This window comes from Vipera ursinii (genome assembly GCF_947247035.1).
Source record: "Vipera ursinii genome assembly, chromosome: 15".
Classification (NCBI taxonomy): domain Eukaryota; kingdom Metazoa; phylum Chordata; class Lepidosauria; order Squamata; family Viperidae; genus Vipera; species Vipera ursinii.
This window is the reverse complement of record NC_139528.1, coordinates 6,558,673-6,578,058: the sequence shown is the minus strand read 5'-3', so window position 1 is coordinate 6,578,058 and position 19,386 is coordinate 6,558,673. Positions and strand designations below refer to the sequence as shown.

The 19,386-nt window shown below is 47.4% G+C and overlaps 2 protein-coding genes across 4 annotated transcripts; one reads left to right on the top strand and one right to left on the bottom strand.

The window, feature by feature from the left end:
- Positions 1-25: 25 nt before the first annotated feature.
- Positions 26-5,960, top strand: PEX11B (peroxisomal biogenesis factor 11 beta). Its single transcript, XM_083374275.1, has 4 exons — positions 26-172; positions 1,939-2,054; positions 4,208-4,409; positions 4,970-5,960. The coding sequence occupies exons 1-4, from the start codon at positions 117-119 to the stop codon at positions 5,340-5,342; spliced, it is 747 nt and encodes a 248-aa protein (XP_083230401.1). The 5' UTR covers positions 26-116; the 3' UTR covers positions 5,343-5,960.
- Positions 5,866-17,386, bottom strand: NUDT17 (nudix hydrolase 17). 3 transcript variants are annotated; one of them, XR_014493841.1, is made up of 9 exons: positions 17,114-17,386; positions 14,582-14,704; positions 13,321-13,504; positions 12,587-12,612; positions 11,067-11,159; positions 10,031-10,129; positions 8,949-9,088; positions 6,159-7,837; positions 5,866-6,102 (listed from the first exon to the last, which is right to left on the bottom strand). XR_014493841.1 is itself a non-coding variant. In XM_083374267.1 (8 exons), the coding sequence occupies exons 1-8, from the start codon at positions 17,186-17,188 to the stop codon at positions 7,690-7,692; spliced, it is 888 nt and encodes a 295-aa protein (XP_083230393.1). In that variant the 5' UTR covers positions 17,189-17,386; the 3' UTR covers positions 6,114-7,689. The 3 variants fall into 3 exon arrangements, 2 of the variants coding, with proteins under 2 accessions (XP_083230393.1, XP_083230394.1); XM_083374267.1 differs by lacking the exon at positions 5,866-6,102 and having other exon boundaries at positions 6,114-7,837; XM_083374268.1 differs by lacking the exon at positions 5,866-6,102 and having other exon boundaries at positions 7,697-7,837; positions 8,978-9,088.
- Positions 17,387-19,386: the final 2,000 nt, after the last annotated feature.

Sequence of the window (19,386 nt, the reverse complement as noted above, 5' to 3'; positions counted from 1 at the left end):
CGGAGGCGGAAGTGGGGGTGTTTACCTCTCCTCCAGCGCCCGACAGTCGGGCGAGGGCCGAGGCGGTCCGCCAGGCGGAGGCAGCTCGGTCGGTTTCCCCCCCTTCGGCCTCCTCGATGGATTCCTGGGTCCGTTTCAGCGCGCAAAGCCAAGCCAAGGAGCGGGTGTTCAGGTTTGCACGAGCGAAGGGCGGTGGGTGAAAAAACCAGAGTGCAGGCAGTCCTCGACTTACAACAGCTCGTTTAGTGACCGTTCGGCGTGAAAACGGCACTGAAAAAAAGGGACTTGGGGCCATTTTTCACACTTACGACTGTTGCAGCCTCCCCGGGGTGTGTGTGTGTGTCACGTGGTCCAAATTTGGACGCTTGGCCACTGACTCGTCTTTATGACCCTCGCAGTGTCCGAAAGTCACGTGATCCCCTTTTGTGACCTTCCGACAAGCGAAGTCAATGGGGAAGCCAGATTCGCTTTTAACAACCGGGTTACTCACTTAACAACTGCAGGGCTTCACTTAATAACTGACAAGAAAAGGTCGTAAAACGGGGCAAAGCTCACGTAACAAATACCTCACTTAACAACAGAAAAATTCAGCTCAATTGTGCTCATGTGTCCAGGATTACCTGCATTTTAATTTTAAAAATCATTTGGTTTACGTTGAGTTAATCTCAGCAGGTATCAAGAGAAGAAAAATATTTGTAGCCCAGGATTGAATTTTGGGGTCCTTGGTGCTCTCTGAGTTTGGTGGTTTTCCTGCAGAAACGTCAATATCAAACTACTTAAAGGCAGCTGCCCCAATGATTCCAGTTGTGCTTTGTACTGCAAACATGGACTTGCACATAACTAGGGCACCACCACCACAACAACAATGGCAACACTTGCTTTCTTTTCCTCTTGGCCTTGCTTTTCTCTCGTCCTCACCCCATGGGTGAAAAGGGCGTAGGTGTCCTTAACTACGTCATCCAAATTTTTATCTCTTGCCCCATCCACATTCCGCCACTTAGGGTGGCTACCTTGGGAAGAATTTGGGTGTCTGGAAACTGAGGCAGTGAAAACAGCGTGGGTATTGGCAATTGCCCTGTACACCGCCCTGAGTCCTTCGGGAGAAGGGCGGTATAAAAATTTAATAAAATAAAATAAATAAATAAATGAGGGCATCCCATCTTATGCTGATAGGTGATAGCAAAAATGCTGCGGTTTGTTCCTAAAAGTGGATCCCCAATTTCCTTCCCTCTTGCTAACTTATGTGTATGTAATCACATAATTCACCATGTTGGCTGAGGAATTCTGGGAAGTCCACAAGTCATAAAAGGGCCAAGTTTGAAGACCCCTGGCGTAGGGCAAGATAATATCAAAGAATTTATAATAGAATCTAAGCAAACCATATGCTGTATTTTCCTTCTTTTACAGGGAGTCCTCAACATACGACCACAGCAGAGCCCCAAATTGCTAAATGAGACATTTGAATTTTGCCCCATAATTTTGACACACTTGTTAAGTGAATCACTATAATGGATAAGTTAGTAACTCGGTTGTTAAGTGAATCTGGCTTCCCTATTGCCTTGGCTTGTCCAAAGGTCACAAAAGGGGATGACATGGCCCTGGGACAGTGCAACCATCATAAATATATGAACCAGTTGCCAAACATCTGAATTTTGATGAGGTGACCTTGATTGAACATGCAATGGTCGTAAGTATGAAAACCAGTCGTAAGTTACATTTTTCAGTGCCGTTGTAACTTCGGTCACTAAATCAACTACCTGTAGAACCAAACTGGGAGATAATAGCTTGTCCCATAACTCCTCTCTTCTTTATTACCTTGCCTTGCTTAGCTTATGAGATAGCTGTATCCAGCTGTTTGTATGGGAATTATCCTAGGCTCTTTAGCTAACAAATCACGATTGGATCTCTTTTAACTGCTGCTTGTTGTATTTGGTCCAGAGCTGCCCAGTATGCCTGCACCCTACTAAGCTATGTCCTGCAAAAGAATGGCGCTGAACCTGATTTCCTTGGTAGGATCAAGCAGCTGGAGGCTCATCTGAGTTTGGGACGCAAGCGTAAGTGTGATGGGAACTGACTGGGCTGGGAGGGCAGAGTTACAGAAGGTATTTTGGCCCTGGAGGGGCAAGAAGGTGGGGCAGGGGAGCAATGGGGCTTCTTTTAGAGAAGAGATAAGATAATCTTTATTGTCATTTTTTTTTTACTGTGGGCACAAGGGCACACATCAAAAATGAAATTTAGTTGCCCGCTCTCAAAGTGGAACACGTACCTGACACTACACCTAACCATACTATATACACATATGTATAGACACAGTGGCTCAGTGGGTTAGGACGCTGAGCTTGTCGATCAGATGGTCAGCAATTTGGCGGGTTGAATCCCGAGTGCCGTGTAACAGAGTGAGTGCCTGTTTACTCGTCCCAGCTTCTGCCAACCTAGCAGTTCGAAAGCACGTAAAAAATGCAAGTAGAAAAATAGGGACCACTCCGGTGGGAAGGGAACAGCGTTCTGTGCGCCTTTGGCGTCTAGTCATGCCGGCCACATGACCACGGAGACGTCCTCGGACAAGCGCTGGCTCTTCGGCTTTGAAACGGAGACGAGCACCGGCCCCTAGAGTCGGAAACGACTAGCGCGCATGTGCGGGGGAACCTTTACCTTTTATAGACCCACACCCCTACATATACACAACAAATAAATATTAAATACTGTCCATCTTGAATATATAAGAACCTTGTGAACCTTGAGAGTTCACAAGGTTAATTGCTGTATGGAATGAAACTATGGCTGAATCTGGATGTTCTGCTGCGGGTACCACAAAGCCACACACACACACACACACACACCCAAGGTAACAAGGAAAACAATCGTGAAGAGGAATTTGCAGCTGAATTGCAAGCAGCTGCAGCTATCAAGGAGATAGCCGGAGGGATCAAAAAACAGGCAGAGAAGAGATGGGAGTCTGTAAGGATGTTGAGAGGCACGCAGTGCCAAAGCTGGTTATGCCTCCGAAGAAGGGAAAGCAGCAAGGAGGAGGATGGCAAAATTTCATCTGGGCAATTATTTTTGCCGATAGGACGATCTACCCCTGCTGCTTTGATTTAAAAAAACATACACAATTTTGTTTCTGTTTGGAAACCGCTTCTGGTTTGTGCTCCAGGTGGGGGGGAAAAAAGAAACATTGATTTGGGGTTTTACTGATTAGAGAGTTATCGAAATTGCTAGTTTATACTATTGGGTAAAAGTTAAAAAGTTCAGGCTTGATGTTCTTCTCTTATTCTACTGCACCAAAGGGAATCGGAAGTCGGTGCCTTTGCTTTTTTCCCTTCTTTTGTACACCTTTCCCTTCCGTGTTCCGTCTCCTATTCTTCCTTATTTGCTTTTGCATCTTATATTATTATTATATGTATATAATGAGCCTTGGTGGAGCAGTGGGCTAATGCCTGCTTAAGTAACACCAGCTGCCTGCAATTAGTGCAGGTTCGAGTCCCACCAGGCTCAAGGTTGACTCAGCCTTCCATCCTTCCCAGGTAGGTAAAATGAGGACCCAGATTGTTGGGGGCAATTAAGCTGACTTTGTAATAATGCCGCTTGGAGGGGTGTGTGAAAGCCCTAATAAGCAGGCATATACATAGAATGAAGGCTACTGCTAAGCTTGTAAGCCGCCCTGAGTCTTCGGAGAAGGGCGGGATATAAATGGAATTAAAATAAAATAAATAAAATAAATATTAGGTAAAGGTTCCCCCGCACATGCGTGCTAGTCGTTTCCGACTCTAGGGGCCGGTGCTCATCTCCATTTCAAAGCCGAAGAGCCAGTGCTTATCCGAGGACGTCTCCGTGGTCACGTGGCCGGCATGACTAGATGCCAAAGGCGCATGGAACGCTGTGACCTACCCACCGGAGTGGTCCCTATTTTTCTACTTGCATTTTGACATGCTTTTGAACTGCTAGGTTGGCAGAAGCTGGGACGAGTAACAGGCGCTCACTCTGCTACGCGGCACTCGGGATTCGACCCACCAAACTGCCGACCTTCTGATCGACAAGGTCAGCGTCCTAACCCACTGAGTATAAACTGATAAAAAGAAAAGTGATAATTAAAAAAGGGAATTGCTTGCCATTCCACCCAGCCTATTTCAAGGCCCCTCCCATGGTGAGCTGTGGAAATAAGCCAGGGTGGATTGGGCACATCTGTGATTATGGGCTTTCTTTCCAGTGTTCCGGCTGGGGAACTCTGCTGATGCTGTGGAGGCAGCCAAAAGAGCCATCCACCTGTCGGATATCGTCCTTCGTTTCTGCATCACAGTGAGCCATTTGAACCGAGCCATGTACTTTGCCTGTGACAACATCTTGTGGGCAGGAAAATCGGGTCTCGTTCCACACATGGACCACGAGAAGTGGAGTCAGCGGTCATTCAGGTGAAACTCCCTCCCTCCAAGCTTTGTCTTCTGCTTAAGGGCTCCAAGTTGTGGGAGGAAATGGCTAGTTCAGTTCTGAGAATGCAAAGCAAGTCTTATCAAATTAAAAACCTCGACGCGCTCTTTAAAAATTCATTTCCTAAACGATCATCTACAGATGTTGCGTGCTTGTAATTGCTAAAGTCCAATTTAGATGGGAAGGGGAACTCAGGGCTAAGAAGCTTTTTACACACACGCATACATATAAGAGGCCTTGGGGATTTTTATGTATGGATTTTGAAACATTAGGTTGACTTTGAAAGATGATAACAGTGTACACATCACGGCTAGGCAACCTTGGCCCTTTTATGACTCGTGGACTTCAACTCACAGAATTCCTGAGCAGCATGGCTCAGCTTGGAAACCTCTCCGTTTCCCCTCAGCTTGGCTGGCTCAGGAATTCTGTGAGTTGAAGTCCATGAGTCATAAAAGACCCAAGGTTGCCTACCTCTGGTGTGTATGTGTGTGTGTGTATATATATATATGTATATAATTTCACTCTTTCTTCGCACCCTTTCCAGATATTATCTCTTTGCGCTGATTATGAACTTGAGCCGGGATGCCTACGAAATCCGGCTCCTGATGGAGCGCGAGACGAACACCAAGCCTCATAAAGGAAGCTGCGGAAACGGCAGGTCCGCCCCGGGGGAAGACCACCGCTCCCAGCAGCTGGCCCAGAGGCTGAAGCTGCAGCTCTGCCTCCTGGCCCAAGTGCTACGGGACAACCCTCCGTTGCTCCTCGATGTGATGAAAAACGCCTGTGACATTTTCATCCCCTTGGACAAGCTGGGCCTGTACAAGACCGGCTCCGGTTTCGTGGGCCTCTGCGGCCTGACCTCCTCCGTCCTCTCCATCCTCACCATCCTCCACCCGTGGCTGAAGCTGAAACCTTGATTGGCGCTGATCGTCCTGGCTAGCTGAGGTTCTTCCTCCCCTCGATTTCCCAGTCCGGTTTGGGGAGCTAGTAAGTAACATGGTAGACTCAGCCAGCCAGGCACTGCTTGGGAAAAGGGGTTTCTCTGAACTGAGGGGGGGGCCTTTGGGCAAAGGAGGTTGTCTAGCAACTCTGGGAATGGACCTTGTGGGGGCCTTTAGTATTTGGGTTATCAGGCTGGAGGTAACAGAAACAACATTCTTGTCACGTCCTGTTTATTCCGGAAGAAACAAACGGAGAAAAACCTGCACTAAGCCACGTTGTAGATTAAATGAAGATCTCCCTGATACGATGAAGTTATGTTGCTTCTCAGCTAGAGACGGGCAAAAAGCCAGCTTGTTCCCTGGGTTCAGGGTCTCTTGGCTTTTAATCCAGAGTTGGGATGGCCAGAAGCTTGAGGACCCGAAGAATAAATGTTGACAAGAGGCTGACTCTCGTTTGTTAAATAGGGATATATGACTTGCAGGTCAATGTTGCACTCTATGGCAATATTTCCTCGTCTTGAATGATTTTCCTTCCTCAAAAAAAAAAAAAAAAAAGTAGAACATTTTTAAATAAAGTCAACCACTGAAACGTAAGTAGTTGGAGCTAAATGTAACCACCTTATTTTTTTCTTTCCCCTCGTACATTTTGCTTTTTATAATTGTTGGCGACAAGAAAATTAAGTCCGGTTGTTTGTCACGAGTGAACTTCCAGACAACTGCCTGGATGACAGAAAATCTTCATCGAAGATTTATTGAAAATCTTCAATAAAAAATAAAATAAAAAATAAATACAAATAAATCGACATACTTATAGGACACAGGTAGTCCTCAACTTACAACAGCTCATTTAGTGACCATTCAAAGTTACAATGTCGCTGAAAAAAGTGACAACAATTTTTAGCACGACTGTTGCAGCATCCCCCACGGTCACATAATTCACATTCATAGGTTTGACAACTGGCTCACATTTATGGTGGTTGAATTATCCCTGGGGTCACAGGACAACTGTGTTGCTAACTTAACAACTGCAATGATTCACTTAACAACGGTGGCAAGAAAGATTGTAAAACAGGGCAAAATTAACAAATGTCTCGCAACATCCATTTTTGGGTTCAATTGTGGCCATACGTTGAGGACTACCTGTACACGGTTAAAGGTAAAGATAAAGGTTCCCCCGCACACACGTGCTAGTCGTTTCCGACTCTAGGGGCCGGTGCTTATCTCCGTTTCAAAGCCGAAGAGCCAGCGCTTGTCCGAGGACGTCTCCGTGGTCGTGTGGCCGGCATGACTAGACGCCAAAGGCGCACGGAACGCTGTTCCCTTCCCACCGGAGTGGTCCCTATTTTTCTACTTGCATTTTTACGTGCTTTGGAACTGCTAGGTTGGCAGAAGCTGGGACGAGTAACAGGCGCTCACTCTGCTACGCGGCAGTCGGGATTCGACCCGCCAAACTGCCGACCTTCCGATCGACAAGTTCAGCGTCCTAACCCACTGAGCCACGTACACGGTTAGGAACTGTATAAAATTTGATCCGTGTGTTTCTTTAGGCAGATTTTCACCATGTCTTCTTGAGATGAATAATATCAATTCATTGTGCGTCTTCCTCTTTCCACTCCTGTTCATCTGGGCATGGACAGGAAAACCTGGATTCTAATACTAGATTTCCCATTCCAGGAACATTTTCACCTCCTAACAATGTTCCACACTTATTTTATGCCTTCTATTACCGTCAGATGGGGGATGTACATGTCATCCTCAACGTACGGCCATTGAGCCCAACATTTCTGTTGCTAAGCGAGACACTTATCACGTGAGTTTTGCCCCATTTCACGACTTTCCTTGCCACACTTGTTAAGTGAATCCCTGAAGTTGTTAAGTTAGGAACACGGTTGTTAAGTAAATCCGGCTTCCCCCTTTGACTTTGCTTGTCAGAAATTTGCAAAAGGGGAATCACCTGATTCCGGGACACTGCGACCGTCGTAAATGTGAACCAGTTGCCAAGCGCCTGAATGTTAATCACGCGACCACGGGGATGCTGCCAGGGTTGTAAGTGTAAAAAAACGGTCATAAGTCACTTTTTTCCAGTGGCGCCGTAACTTTTGAACGGTCACTAAATGGGCTATTAAGTCGAGGACTGTTACCTGTAATGTAAACTCCAGAGACGGGCAAAAGCTAAATAAGACTTGTCATTTTTTTGGCAACTTGAGCAAGGACTGGAACACAGATGCCCCAGTCTCCGAAACGAAAGCCAAAGGAGTGTTGGAGCCAAACATTTGCCAGGTAACTCGAGATGCGTCAGCTGGACCAGGGCAGCCTCGACCGCTCAGGGGGGAGGCAAGTTCAGCCACTGCCGGAGGGCGTACTTGCTGCCGGTGCTGACACGCTCCATGTCCGCCCCTTGTGCCGTGGCCAGGAAGGTGGCGGTGGGGATCACCAGGGTCTTCGCTGAGCCCTTGTCCAGTTCAATGATGCTGCTTACAAAGAGAAACAAGACGCCTAAAGATCTTAAAATGTGGGGAAGGAGGTGGACCAGCCTGTCCCTCGTCTCCCCCACCCCAAATTTGTTGCTAAAAATGAGAAGAGATCTGTCAAAGGTTGACCCCCATTTGCTCAAACGAGGAGCAAGCAGCTATTAATTCAACAGACCTCTCTGTTTGCATGGCAACAGACCGACCGTATATTGATATACTGGCAAACCTTGGTGGAGCAGTGGGCTAATGACTCCTTAAGTAACACCAGCTGCCTGCAATTAGTGCAGGTTCGCATCCCACCAGGCTCAAGGTTGACTCAGCCTTCCATCCTTCCGAGGTTGGTAAAATGACCCAGATTGTTAGGGGCAATTAAGCTGACTTTGTAATAATGCCGCTTGGGGTGTGTGTGAAAGCCCTAATAAGCAGGCATATACATAGAATGAAGGCTATTGCTAAGCACATTGTGCTTTAGATTGTAAGCCGCCCTGAGTCTTCGGAGAAGGGAGGGATATAAATGGGATTTTAAAAAAAAACCTGAATGGTTAAAAAGCCATTTATCTGTTGGAAGGTTGGGAAAAAGATGAGCTAGAGCAGAAAGAGGAGAGACGTTGCGCCGTCTCTCCTCAAGGGGACAAATCTTTAGTTCTCGCCAGCCAATAGGAAGGGCAAATTATTCAGAACATTTATCAACTAAAAAGCCTTAGTAGCCCTTTTATTTTACCAAAGGGAAAATACTGATCCCCCCCCGAGAATCCAGTTTTATCTACCAAAGGAACCAATAATGATGGGCCAAACTATCTTTCCTTCAGCCAGCTTACAAGGACTAGACCAGGGGTCCCCAACTCCTGGGGTGCGGGCCCACTACCGGTACGTGGCCTGTTCGGAGCCGGGATGCGGGAGAGATGGGCCAGCGCACACGTGTGAAGCTCCGCTCATGTGAGCGGAGGACGGGCACGACGCAGAAATGGAGCAGTGCACCCCCCTGCCACTCAACGCACCCCCCTTCCCCTCTTTGCCAGGCCGCCAAGCTGGAAAGGTTGGGGACCGCTGGATTAGACCCTTGGCTCTTGCTTTCAAAGCAGGCAAGCGGAATGCTCTTCCTGCCACCCACCTGACCGTGGACGGTGCCCCCTTGCCCACCCGCAGGATCTCGCCTTCTGCCCCGTCCTCCGTAGCCACAATGGATGCCAGGGTGGGGCGGTCCAGCCAAGCGACGGCGCTGACCTCGGCTTCGTTGGGCTTCAGCCTGGCCTATCGAGAGAAGTGGATCAATCGGCAATTCAAGCAGGCCATGCCCCCTCCCCTTTTGCAGCACCCGGTGGCGTTCTTCTTCTCTGCTTCTCCCTCCTCGAGAGGCAAAAAGGCCATTAATTCATGCCCTTAACTCCTTGCTGCTGGTTTAAGCATCCAGGCTGAAGCTGCCCTTTGGCACGGTCTCCTGCTAGCAGCGGTCTAACCAGGAGAGTGCGGGAGAACCATCTGAATCTCCTCTCCTTGTCATTAAATGGCCTCCTTTGAACATCCCTGTCTCCAATCTCGTGTGCCGACATTCCTCCCTTGGACCGTTAAGAAAATCATCCCAAATTGCAAAACTCTTAATTAAACATTACAACTGAGAAGCAGCTCTGGAGCTTCATGTTTAGCCTGTTGGTAAACCCAGGAAGATTCTGGCTTAGGTAACAAACCACAATTCAGATAAGATGGCTTTAAATATAAACCGCAGGGGGTGGGGGGCAATTTGCTGCAGTCTTCTAGTCACTGAGGCATCAGGTTGGCCTGACTTTGGGCTGCTTGCTCTCAGCCCAGCCTACCTCGCAAGGCTGTTGTGGGATCAAATTAAAGGCAAGCCCAGTGCATGTCATCTCGGGTTCTCTGAGCAAAGGTCGATCCAGTCAGCGGAATTAATGCCAGGAGCTGTAGTGGTGCAGTGGGTAGGAGGCTGACTCTGCCCACTGCCAGCAGTTCGATCCTGACCAGCTCAAGGTTGACTCTGCCTGCCGTCCTTCTGAGGTCTGTAAAAGGACCCGGACGGTTTTTTGGGGGGTAAAGTCACTGACCCTGTAAACTGCTTAGACAGGGATGTAACGCACGATGAAGTGCTATATAAGTCTAAGTGCTCTTAAAAGTTAAGAAGACGCTTCTGCTCCAAACACCTCAGTGGGGAGGAGACCATGGGCAACCTGCCCCACTCACCTGGAGCTGCTGGTGGTTCTCATGCAAGACCAAGTGCAGGTAGATCACGATGTGGTGGCGCTGGGGCAAACCTTGGCTCAGCCGGGGAGGGTACACAGACTACAGTGGGGGGACAAGACGAGGTGAAATGGGATTGCAGTCGTAGTGAGTATCTGTAGCTCAGGTGGAAGGTGAGGGTGGGGATTCGTCCTCCGAGCTTGTGGGTTGGTTTCCGAACCTTTCGTTACGGAGCAATGCAAGAAAGCTTCGCAACAATGCAAGACCCAACTCGGTTGGAACTGTGCTGGACCAGATTGTAGCCTGTTCAGAACTTGAGAACTGTGTTAGTGTATTTAGCATTTACAGGATTTATGTTTCACTGAGAGAACTGTATGTTAGAACATTTAGCATTTAAAGGGTTAAAGCTATTTCCTTAAGAGATGGCTTCTGGGTAATGTAGTCTAGCTATTTAGTGAATACCACACTTATTTAGTTCAGTGGGAGGAGCTTCAAAGTTTATTACAGGATTATTACAGTAATTTCTCCATCTCAATTATTCTTGATTACAGCTGCTAATCACGCGTGTAGCATAGTTGGTTAGAACCAAGACCTACAACCCTGGCTCGTGACCAGGAAATCCTGTAATAAACTTTGAAGCTCCTCCCACTTAACTAAATAAGTGTGTTCACTAAACAGCTAGACTACATTACCCAGAAGCCATCTCTTTAGGAAATAGCTTTAACCCTTTGAATGCTAAGCGTTCTAACATACAGTTCTCTGAATGAAACAACATTAATCCTGTAAATGCTAAATACACTAACACAGTTCTTAAGTTCTATACAGGCTAATCATCAGCCACACTATCACCCGCCACGCACACGAAGCCTGGCACTGCACAAGCAATTCCATCAGCAGACACAATGACCTACAACCAGCTAATGAACCCCTCAGAATTCAAATCAACCGCACAGCCAATCGGGGACAGTACCGACCCTCAGCTGGCGTGACCCACACCTGCCCCTTCAAAAGACCTGGGGGGATCTTGGGGTTCTCTTACCTCCCAGAGGGCCAGCAGGTGCCAGGAGAATTCCCCATCCTGCAGCCACAAACCGGTCTCTTCCTCCAGCTCCCTCAGCCCGGCATCCAGCAGCTGCAGAGACAAGACAGGTGGGGAGACGACAGGTGCGGAAATCCATGGGCGTCGGGGCAGCTGTAACTCAGAAGAGGGCCTCTGGCCATGGACAGAGTGCTCCCCATCCCACAGAGCCCTTTGACTCGAGCTTCCATTCTCTCACCCTGTGTGCTATTCTGTTAACTCAAAGGTTAACAGCGCTTAATTAATGGGTTTATTAATATTCCCCAGGAATTCATCCAAATCCCAGAATTGTTCCAATTAAGTCCGGCCAGAAGCAGACCGATGCTAGTCCACAGAACAATGGCCAGTGAGTCTGCAAGGCCCTTGAAAGTTTCCCCATCACAATAAACCCTCCAGGCAAAATTAAATCCACAACGCAAGCGGGGTCATGAGGCAAGGAAAGTCCAGAGTTCACAAGACACGATCCCAAGTCAATCCAAAGCAAGGCAGGAATCAACGACCAGAAATGAACGTGTTGTTCCCCCCGCATCGTCGTGTCCCTTGCGCTAAATAGCCAGCTTCTGCTGCAGCCCATCAAGAGTGGCGAGGCTTTCTCCTCATGAGTAGTCGGGCTGACCTTCTCTGCTCCTTCCTTTTCTCTTGGATCAGGCGCAAAAGGCAGTTCCTCTTCCTCGTCGTTGATCGGCTGCAGCTGCATGCTTTCTCCACCTGAAGCCTCAGGGTTGTCCTGCTGCAGCTGCGCCTCAGTCCCTCCCAGACGGCTGCTCGGAGCCACTGATCAACTCCCCTCCTGTGGTACCCAGAACTGGTTCATCCTCGTCTGAACTGACATCTGGAGAGGTATCTGGGGATGCATCTGGGAGATCGTAACACGCAGGGGTAGGCAACCTTGGCTCTTTTAGGACTCGTGGACTTCAACTCCCAGAATTCCTGAGCCAGCGTGGCTCAGCTTGGAAACCTCTCCCTTTCCCCTCAGCGTGGCTGGCTCAGGAATTCTGGGAGTTGAAGTCCATGAGTCATAAAGCAGCCTAGGCCTAGGCCAGGCAACCTTGACTCTTTTACGACTCGTGGACTTCAACTCCCAGAATTCCTGAGGCAGCATGGCTCAGCTTGGAAACCTCTCCCTTTCCCCTCAGCATGGCTGGCTCAGGAATTCTGGGAGTTGAAGTCCACCAGTCATAAAAGAGCCAAGGTTGCCTACCCCGGCCCCAGGGTGTTTTTTGTATCTGCTGATGAAACTCCCACACCATACAGACTGCCCTCAATTCTTTTTTTAACCTTTTTTCCAAGACAGACTTCCTTCTCCGAATCCCTCAGGCCTTCTCCCAACAGGCCTTCAGGATTCCCAGAGGGTTAGAAGCTTGCAAAATACTGGCCAGGTGTTCCCCCCTCCTCCCCAAGGTTCCCTACAGTCATTCCTGGCCTTTGATGCTCTCTGGAGTCTGCCTTTTGATTTTGTTTTTTTAAAAAAATGGCCTTACCTCTTCCTCCGGTTCAATATGGCCGCCTGCAAGGGAAAAAAACAACACAACACATCCGGTTTCTGCCCTCACCAGCTGCTTCTGAAAACTGGGATTCAGTACAGGTAATCCTTGACTTACGTCCACAACAGAGCCCCAAATTTGTTGTTAAGTGAGACCTTAAGAACCTCATTTTACTAAAGAGTTTTACAAAAACAAAATTTTACAATATATCCCCAAATCTTTAATAAAAAGAAAAGAAAAAAGAACCTCATTTTACGACCTTTCTTGCCACACCTGTTAAGCGAATCCCTGCAGTCGTTCAGGGACTAACGCGGCCATTAAGTGTTAATGACGTTAACGTTCAGTTGTGGGTGTTCCATCGCTGGAGGCTTTTAAGAGAGACTGGTACAGCCACCTCTCTGAAATGGTATAGGGTCTCCTGCTTGAGCAGGGGGTTGGACTAGATGACCTCTAAGGTCCATGCCAGTTCTATTCTAATTCATCGCTTAACCTTCGGGTACCAGGCTGTTCAGTTACCTGAGTCCAGGATCTCCTTACTTAGAACAAGCAACACAACTTGCCCTTTTTTAACAAAGGGAAATCTTAAACTTCAGGAATAGGGACGCTGGAGTGGCACCTGAAAAGAGCTTTTCTAAGTCAAAGGGAACCTTGGGGCTACCTTTGAGGTCCATCTCTGCGGCCCTCCCATCCTCTCGCACCCGATCCCTCCCCCCCCCTTCGGTTCTTCTTACCAGGAGGCACCCAAGCATTGGGGAAGAGGCTGAGCGTCCTCGCCCGCCGGGTCAACAAAATCTTTTGGTTCGCCGATTCCAAGAGAACGGCCACGCCGACATCCACCCCCCGGCACCGGGTCTCTGCGGGCAGGGAAGCCCTTTGCTCCGGCGTCAAATGCTTGATGGGGCAGAACGGGGGCCGCTGGAAGAGAAAAAAAAATGCCTCTGGATCCTGGAAATGGAAGATTTCAGTCATGATTACATCAATTTTTATAAACTTTATGCAGAATTGACTTGCGAGGCCGGTGTGTGGTGCAATTAGCTCACATGGTGTAATAAGATGGAGGTTTGTTGTCACTGTGAGTTGGGGAGTGGGAGTACAAAGGGAGGCTCAGCTAATCTCAATGCATACATGGTTGTACTTTGACAATGAAGGTTCATTCATACAGGGAGTCCTCAGGTTGTGGCTGGTTGTTTAACAATTTATGAGAAAAAAAAATGAGTCCCAAAGTTATGATGGCCACCTGACCTTTGGCGTCCTGTGATCACATTTTGGGCTCTTGGGCCTCTGGCTGGCATTTACAACCAGTTGTTGCACCCGTCCGGCAGTCTCAGAATCACATTTTGCAGCTTTTTTTGTAACGTTTCCCCACCATTGGAGAATACGATGGATTAGAATTACTAATTCTACGACCATGGTAAAAATGGTCATAAAATGGAGTCCGGTCATGGGATGACTCGGCACAGTGACTTGGTTAAGTGAGTTTTGCCCCATTTTATGGCTTTTCTTGCCACAGTTGTTAAGTGAATCACTGCAGTTGGCAAATGAGGAACGCGGTTAAGTGAAACTGCTTTGCCCATTGGCTTTGCTTGTCAGAAGGTCACAAATGGGGATAACAGATGGGACCCTTGGACCTTGCGACCGTTATAAACGTCAGTCAGTTGCCAAGCAACCAACTGTCAATCACGGGACCATGGAGACAGTCATTAGTGTGAAAAATTGTCATAAAAGTCACTTTTTTCAACGCGGTTGTAACTTCGAACGGTCAATAACCTGACTTTGTAATAATGCCGCTTGGGGGTGTGTGTGAAAGCCCTAATAAGCAGGCATATACATAGAATGAAGGCTACTGCTAAGCTTGTAAGCCGCCCTGAGTCTTCGGAGAAGGGCGGGATATAAATGGAATTAAAATTAAAAAAAATAAATAAAAAATCAAAGGCGGAGAACCGCCACTGTTCTCTCCTGGGGGGTGGGGGGGGGGAACAAACCCCTTCGCACCTTCAAGAGGAGTTCGGTGGAGCCAGGAAACTCCTGGTCAGAAACGAGGAACTGGAGTGGCTTCAGAGCGCAGTGCACGATGCCGCTGTCTTCGTGGGGTGGACAGCAGTGGCCAACGATGCTCTGCAAGTGGAAGGCAGATTGTGATCATTCCTGAAGGCACAGCCTCTTTGACACCCGGCCTGGGGCGGGGAGGGGTGTCTCTCTCTCTCTCTGCGGAGGGAGGAACTAGAATTTAAGTCATATTTAACGGGAACCAGAAAGAGGGCTGAGAAAGTAAACCACATGTCCACATCCTGGACGTAATCTGTTTCCACCTCTCCCATCTGGATGCCACCATAGAGCATTGCATGCCAAAACAATTAGACACAAAGGTAGTGTGTCCTCTCCCCCCTCCCCCCGTGCCGTCACTCTGCTGAACACCTAATTCCCACAGCCCTGTCTTAGGCCTGAGGATATTTACCCATGTAGTAGGGCTGGATTGCTATTCGCCTTCTCACCTTTCTCATCTTTCCTACTAGCTTCTGCTGTTGGTATTGGTATTTATTTATTCCTTGTTGTTCTATCTTGTGATTGTAACTATCATCTATGACCATTCACTTTGTTGTTGTACATACGTTGTTGTTGTATATACCTGCACTGGAGACAAATTCCTTGTGTGTCCAATCACACTTGGCCAGTAAAGAATTCTATTCTGTTCTATAAAGAATTCTACTGTATTCTACGAAGAACTCTATTCTGTTCTAATAAAGCACTCTATTCTATTCTACAAAGAATTCTACTCTACAAAGAATTCTATTCTATTAAGAATACTAGTATACAAAGAATTCTATTCTACAAAGAATTCTAATCTAATAAAGAATTCTACTCTACAAAGAATTCTATTCTACAATTAATTCTATTCTATACTGAATTCTATTCTACAAAGAACTATTCTACAAAGAATTCTATTCTACAAAGAATTCTATTCTATGAAGAATTCTATTCTATTAAGAATTCTATTCTACAAAGAATTCTATTCTATTTATTCTATTCCAGCTCAGCCCACCAGCGCAGGGGAAATAGAGGGGTTTCATTCTGATCTGTCCATGGAGATTTCAAGGGACAGGCGTTGGAGGAGGCCTTGGTCAAAATTGCCCGCAACTCTCTTTCACGGTTGCAAAATTTGGCTGTAGGATCTGCAGCAGTCCAAAGTGGCTTGGCGGGTTGCCAGGACCCAGGAGCTCAACTGAGTTTGCACACCGAGAGTCAAAAGTTAACCCAGCGGCTGAATTTGATTTCTCAACCACCTTGAGTCCATTCGCTCTTAAGCAAAGGTAATAAGTACAGTCCAACTTAAGTACAGTCCAACCAAGGTATCCTATGCCATTCCGGACAAAGGCCTGTCCAGACTTTTCTTAAAAAAACTTCCAGCCGTGGAGCAGCCACAACTTCTGGTGGCCAGCTGTTCCACTGGTTAATCGTCCGCGCTCTCAGGACGTTTCTCCTTAATTCCAGCTTGTTAATTCTCCTTGATTTGATTTTCCATCCTGTTGCTTCTTCTCCTGCCTTCTGGTGCTTTGGAAAATATGGTTTTAACTATTGTATAAATCGGGCATAAATTATTTAATTGTTTTTTAACTTTTGTATTTTGTTTTTTTAATATTTATTGCCCTGTACACCGCCCTGAGTCCTTCGGGAGAAGGGCGGTATAAAAATTTAATAAATAAATAAATAAATAAATAAATAAATAAATAAATAAATAAATAAAATAGGCTGACGCCTGCTCCCCACCCCTTCTTTGTGGCAGCCCCTCAAATACTGGAACAGCTGCTATCATGTACGACCACCACCACCCCGCTTAGTCCTTCTTTTCTCCAGGCTGGCCATGCCCAAATCCTTCCTATGTTTTAAGTCTCCAGGCCTTATGATCCGTCTTCGTTGCTCTTCTCTGCACTTTTCCCAGAGTTGCAGCCTTCTTTTTCACGCGGCGGCGATCAAAACTGGATTGCAGAAGCAGACACATTGACCCAAGAAGTTGAAGGGCAAAAGAAGAGACACCAGCATTTCTATCATGGAATGAGTCTTCAGAGAAGTTCGGGATATAAATGGAATTAAAATAAATAAATAAAAAAATAAAATAAATGGTATATTTGGATGGATAAAAGAATTAAAGAAATGAGGGTGGCTTGGAGGTTGGTCAAAAACGAAGTGATATAGTCTTTGTTAACGAATAAGCTTTGGAGTGGGATGGTTATAAGAGACGTGACGAGCGGAATAGAATTGTTAGTTTAGAAGTAGATATCGTGACATTTTTGAAACGGTTTTCAATTGTTCTGATTTCTTCGTTGTTTGTATGTAGTAAATGTGTTTTTTTTTGGTCTTTGTCGGCGTATGGTGTGTTTTTAACACGAAATGTAAATAAAGATTCATTTATAAAAAAACAAAAACAAAACTGGATTGCAGGATGTGGCCTTACTAAGGCTTTACAAAGCGGTGCTAAGCCTTCTCTCCCTTGCCCTGGGCAGCCCCGCGCCTTCCCCGCGTCGCTACCTGCTCGAAGCGGGCCCGTCGCGGGAAGCCGCCCAATCGGCAGACGTGCACCGCCACCCTCCTGCCGGCCAGCATGGTCGGAGCCGTCCGGAGCAGGAGCCACGCGCGGCCGGCAAGGTCGGTTCCTGCGGGCGTCTCGGCTCGCCATTCCCGGGTCCGGAAGGAGGGAGGTGGCGGCCCTCTAGCGGCGGTTCCCAGGCGCTTCAAGCCCTTCTCCTGGCTGGCGGAGCGCCCTCTAGCGGCCCTTGCCGGCACTGGTTTGCGAGAGGAGGCCGGTCCGCCTACCCTACACCCTACAGCATCTTCTTAGGAACATATTTCAGGTTAGACTAAATCAGCGTTTCCCAACCTTAGGAACTTGAAGATGCGTGGACTTCAACTCCCAGAATTCCCCAGCCAGCTGGCTGGGGAATTCTGGGAGTTGAAGTCCACGCATCTTCAAGTTCCTAAGGTTGGGAAACGCTGGACTAAATCACACTGCTGAGAGATCACCCGTGCCAATTAGAAATACTGGGAAGTTATCTGACTTGTCCCCTGGGACCAGAAGCAAGTAGATTTACTTAGATCAGACATGCCTGGACTGACAGGCATTTTAATTATATTTACAATTTTTAATTTTGTTTTTAATCTTTAATTTATTGCACAGATGATTTTAATTTTATTTTTAATCTTAATTTCTGTACTTATTATATGCTTTGTTGTTAGCCGCCCTGAGTCCTTCGGGAGATAGGGCGGGATATAAATCCCATTAATAAATAAATAAATAAATGAATGTTAAACACAAGGCCCGGGGGCCGGATCCGGCCCGCAAAGTGGTTTCATGTGGCCCGCGAAGCCATCCTGGAAAGAGTGAGGGAACGGCCCCCACTGCCTTGGCCCTGGCCCAGAGACCCTCCTTCTGCCAGAGACCCCCAGATCTCTCCCACTCCTGCCCAGGCCCCCATAGGCACCCTTGATGCAAACGATGTAGAGCTGGCCATGCCCACCCAGTAGGCCATACACACTCTGGCCACGCCCACCCAGTAGGCCACACCCACCCAGGCCACACCCACCAAGCCCGAGGGCAACTGCAATGCTGATGCGGCCCTCAATGAAATTGAGTTTGACACCCCTGCTGTAGGTGGAGGAGTTGTTATCAACTCCGGAAGATCCGGAAATTCTGCCCGGGGTCGATTCCTGGAAGATGTAGGGGTCAAGCTGATTTCCTGGGGAGTTGATTGACGTTCGGGGTGGCGTAAGGTCCCCTGCTCGAGCAAAGGGTTGGACTAGATGACCTCTAAGGTGCGCTGGAAGCTTGTTATTCTGTGTTCTGTGACGGACGATACATTGGTGCTTTCCCCCCCCCTCCCTTGGCCAGCGTATTGCTTTCTGCGTTTGGCCAGTGACAGGTACTTCTTGACGTACCGCAGTTCATTTAGTGACCGTTCGAAGTTACGGCGGCACTGGGGAGGGGGAAAAAAACAAGACTTACAACCAATTTTCACACGACCGGTGCAGCATACCCCTGGTCACGTGATCAGAATTTGTACGCTTCGGCAACCGGCTGATATTTGTGACAACTGCAGTGTCCCCAGGTCACGTGACCCCCATGTGAGACCTCCTGACAAGCAAAGTCAATGGGGAAGCCGGATTCCCTTAGCAACCGTGCTAACTTTAACTGCAGGGATTTACTTAACGGCGGCGAGAAAGGTCGTCAAATGAGGCAAAATCGACTTAACTGTCTCACTGAGCAGCAGACATTTTGGGCTTAGTTGTGATCGAAAGTAGAGGGCTACCTGTATGCCAATTTCACTCCTATATACTTCTAACCACATTTAAGCCTTCTTCAAGCAGAGGTGAACGCATATGTGTATTTCTGGGCAACCAGGTGAAAGGGGTTTGCAGCTGTCTTCTCCTGTGTTTGGGGCTTCTGGGAATTGAAGTCCACGAGTAATAGAATATAAAATAGAATAGAAATAGATTTTTTTTAATAGACTGGAGTCTGGACAGTCACTTTTTTTAAAAAAATAGACCAGACACTTGTCTGAAATGGTATAGCTTCTCCTGCGCTCAAGCAGGGGGCTGGACTAGAAGACCTCCAAGGTCCCTTCCAGTTCAGTTCAATTAAATTAAATTAAATTCTATTCTAATTCTAATTCTAATTCCATCCTATTCCATTCCATCCCATTCCATATTATTCTATTCTGTTCTGTTCTGCTCCATTCTATTCTAATTGTATTCTAATTTCTATCCTATTCCATTCCATTCCATTCCATATTTTCTATTCTATTCTA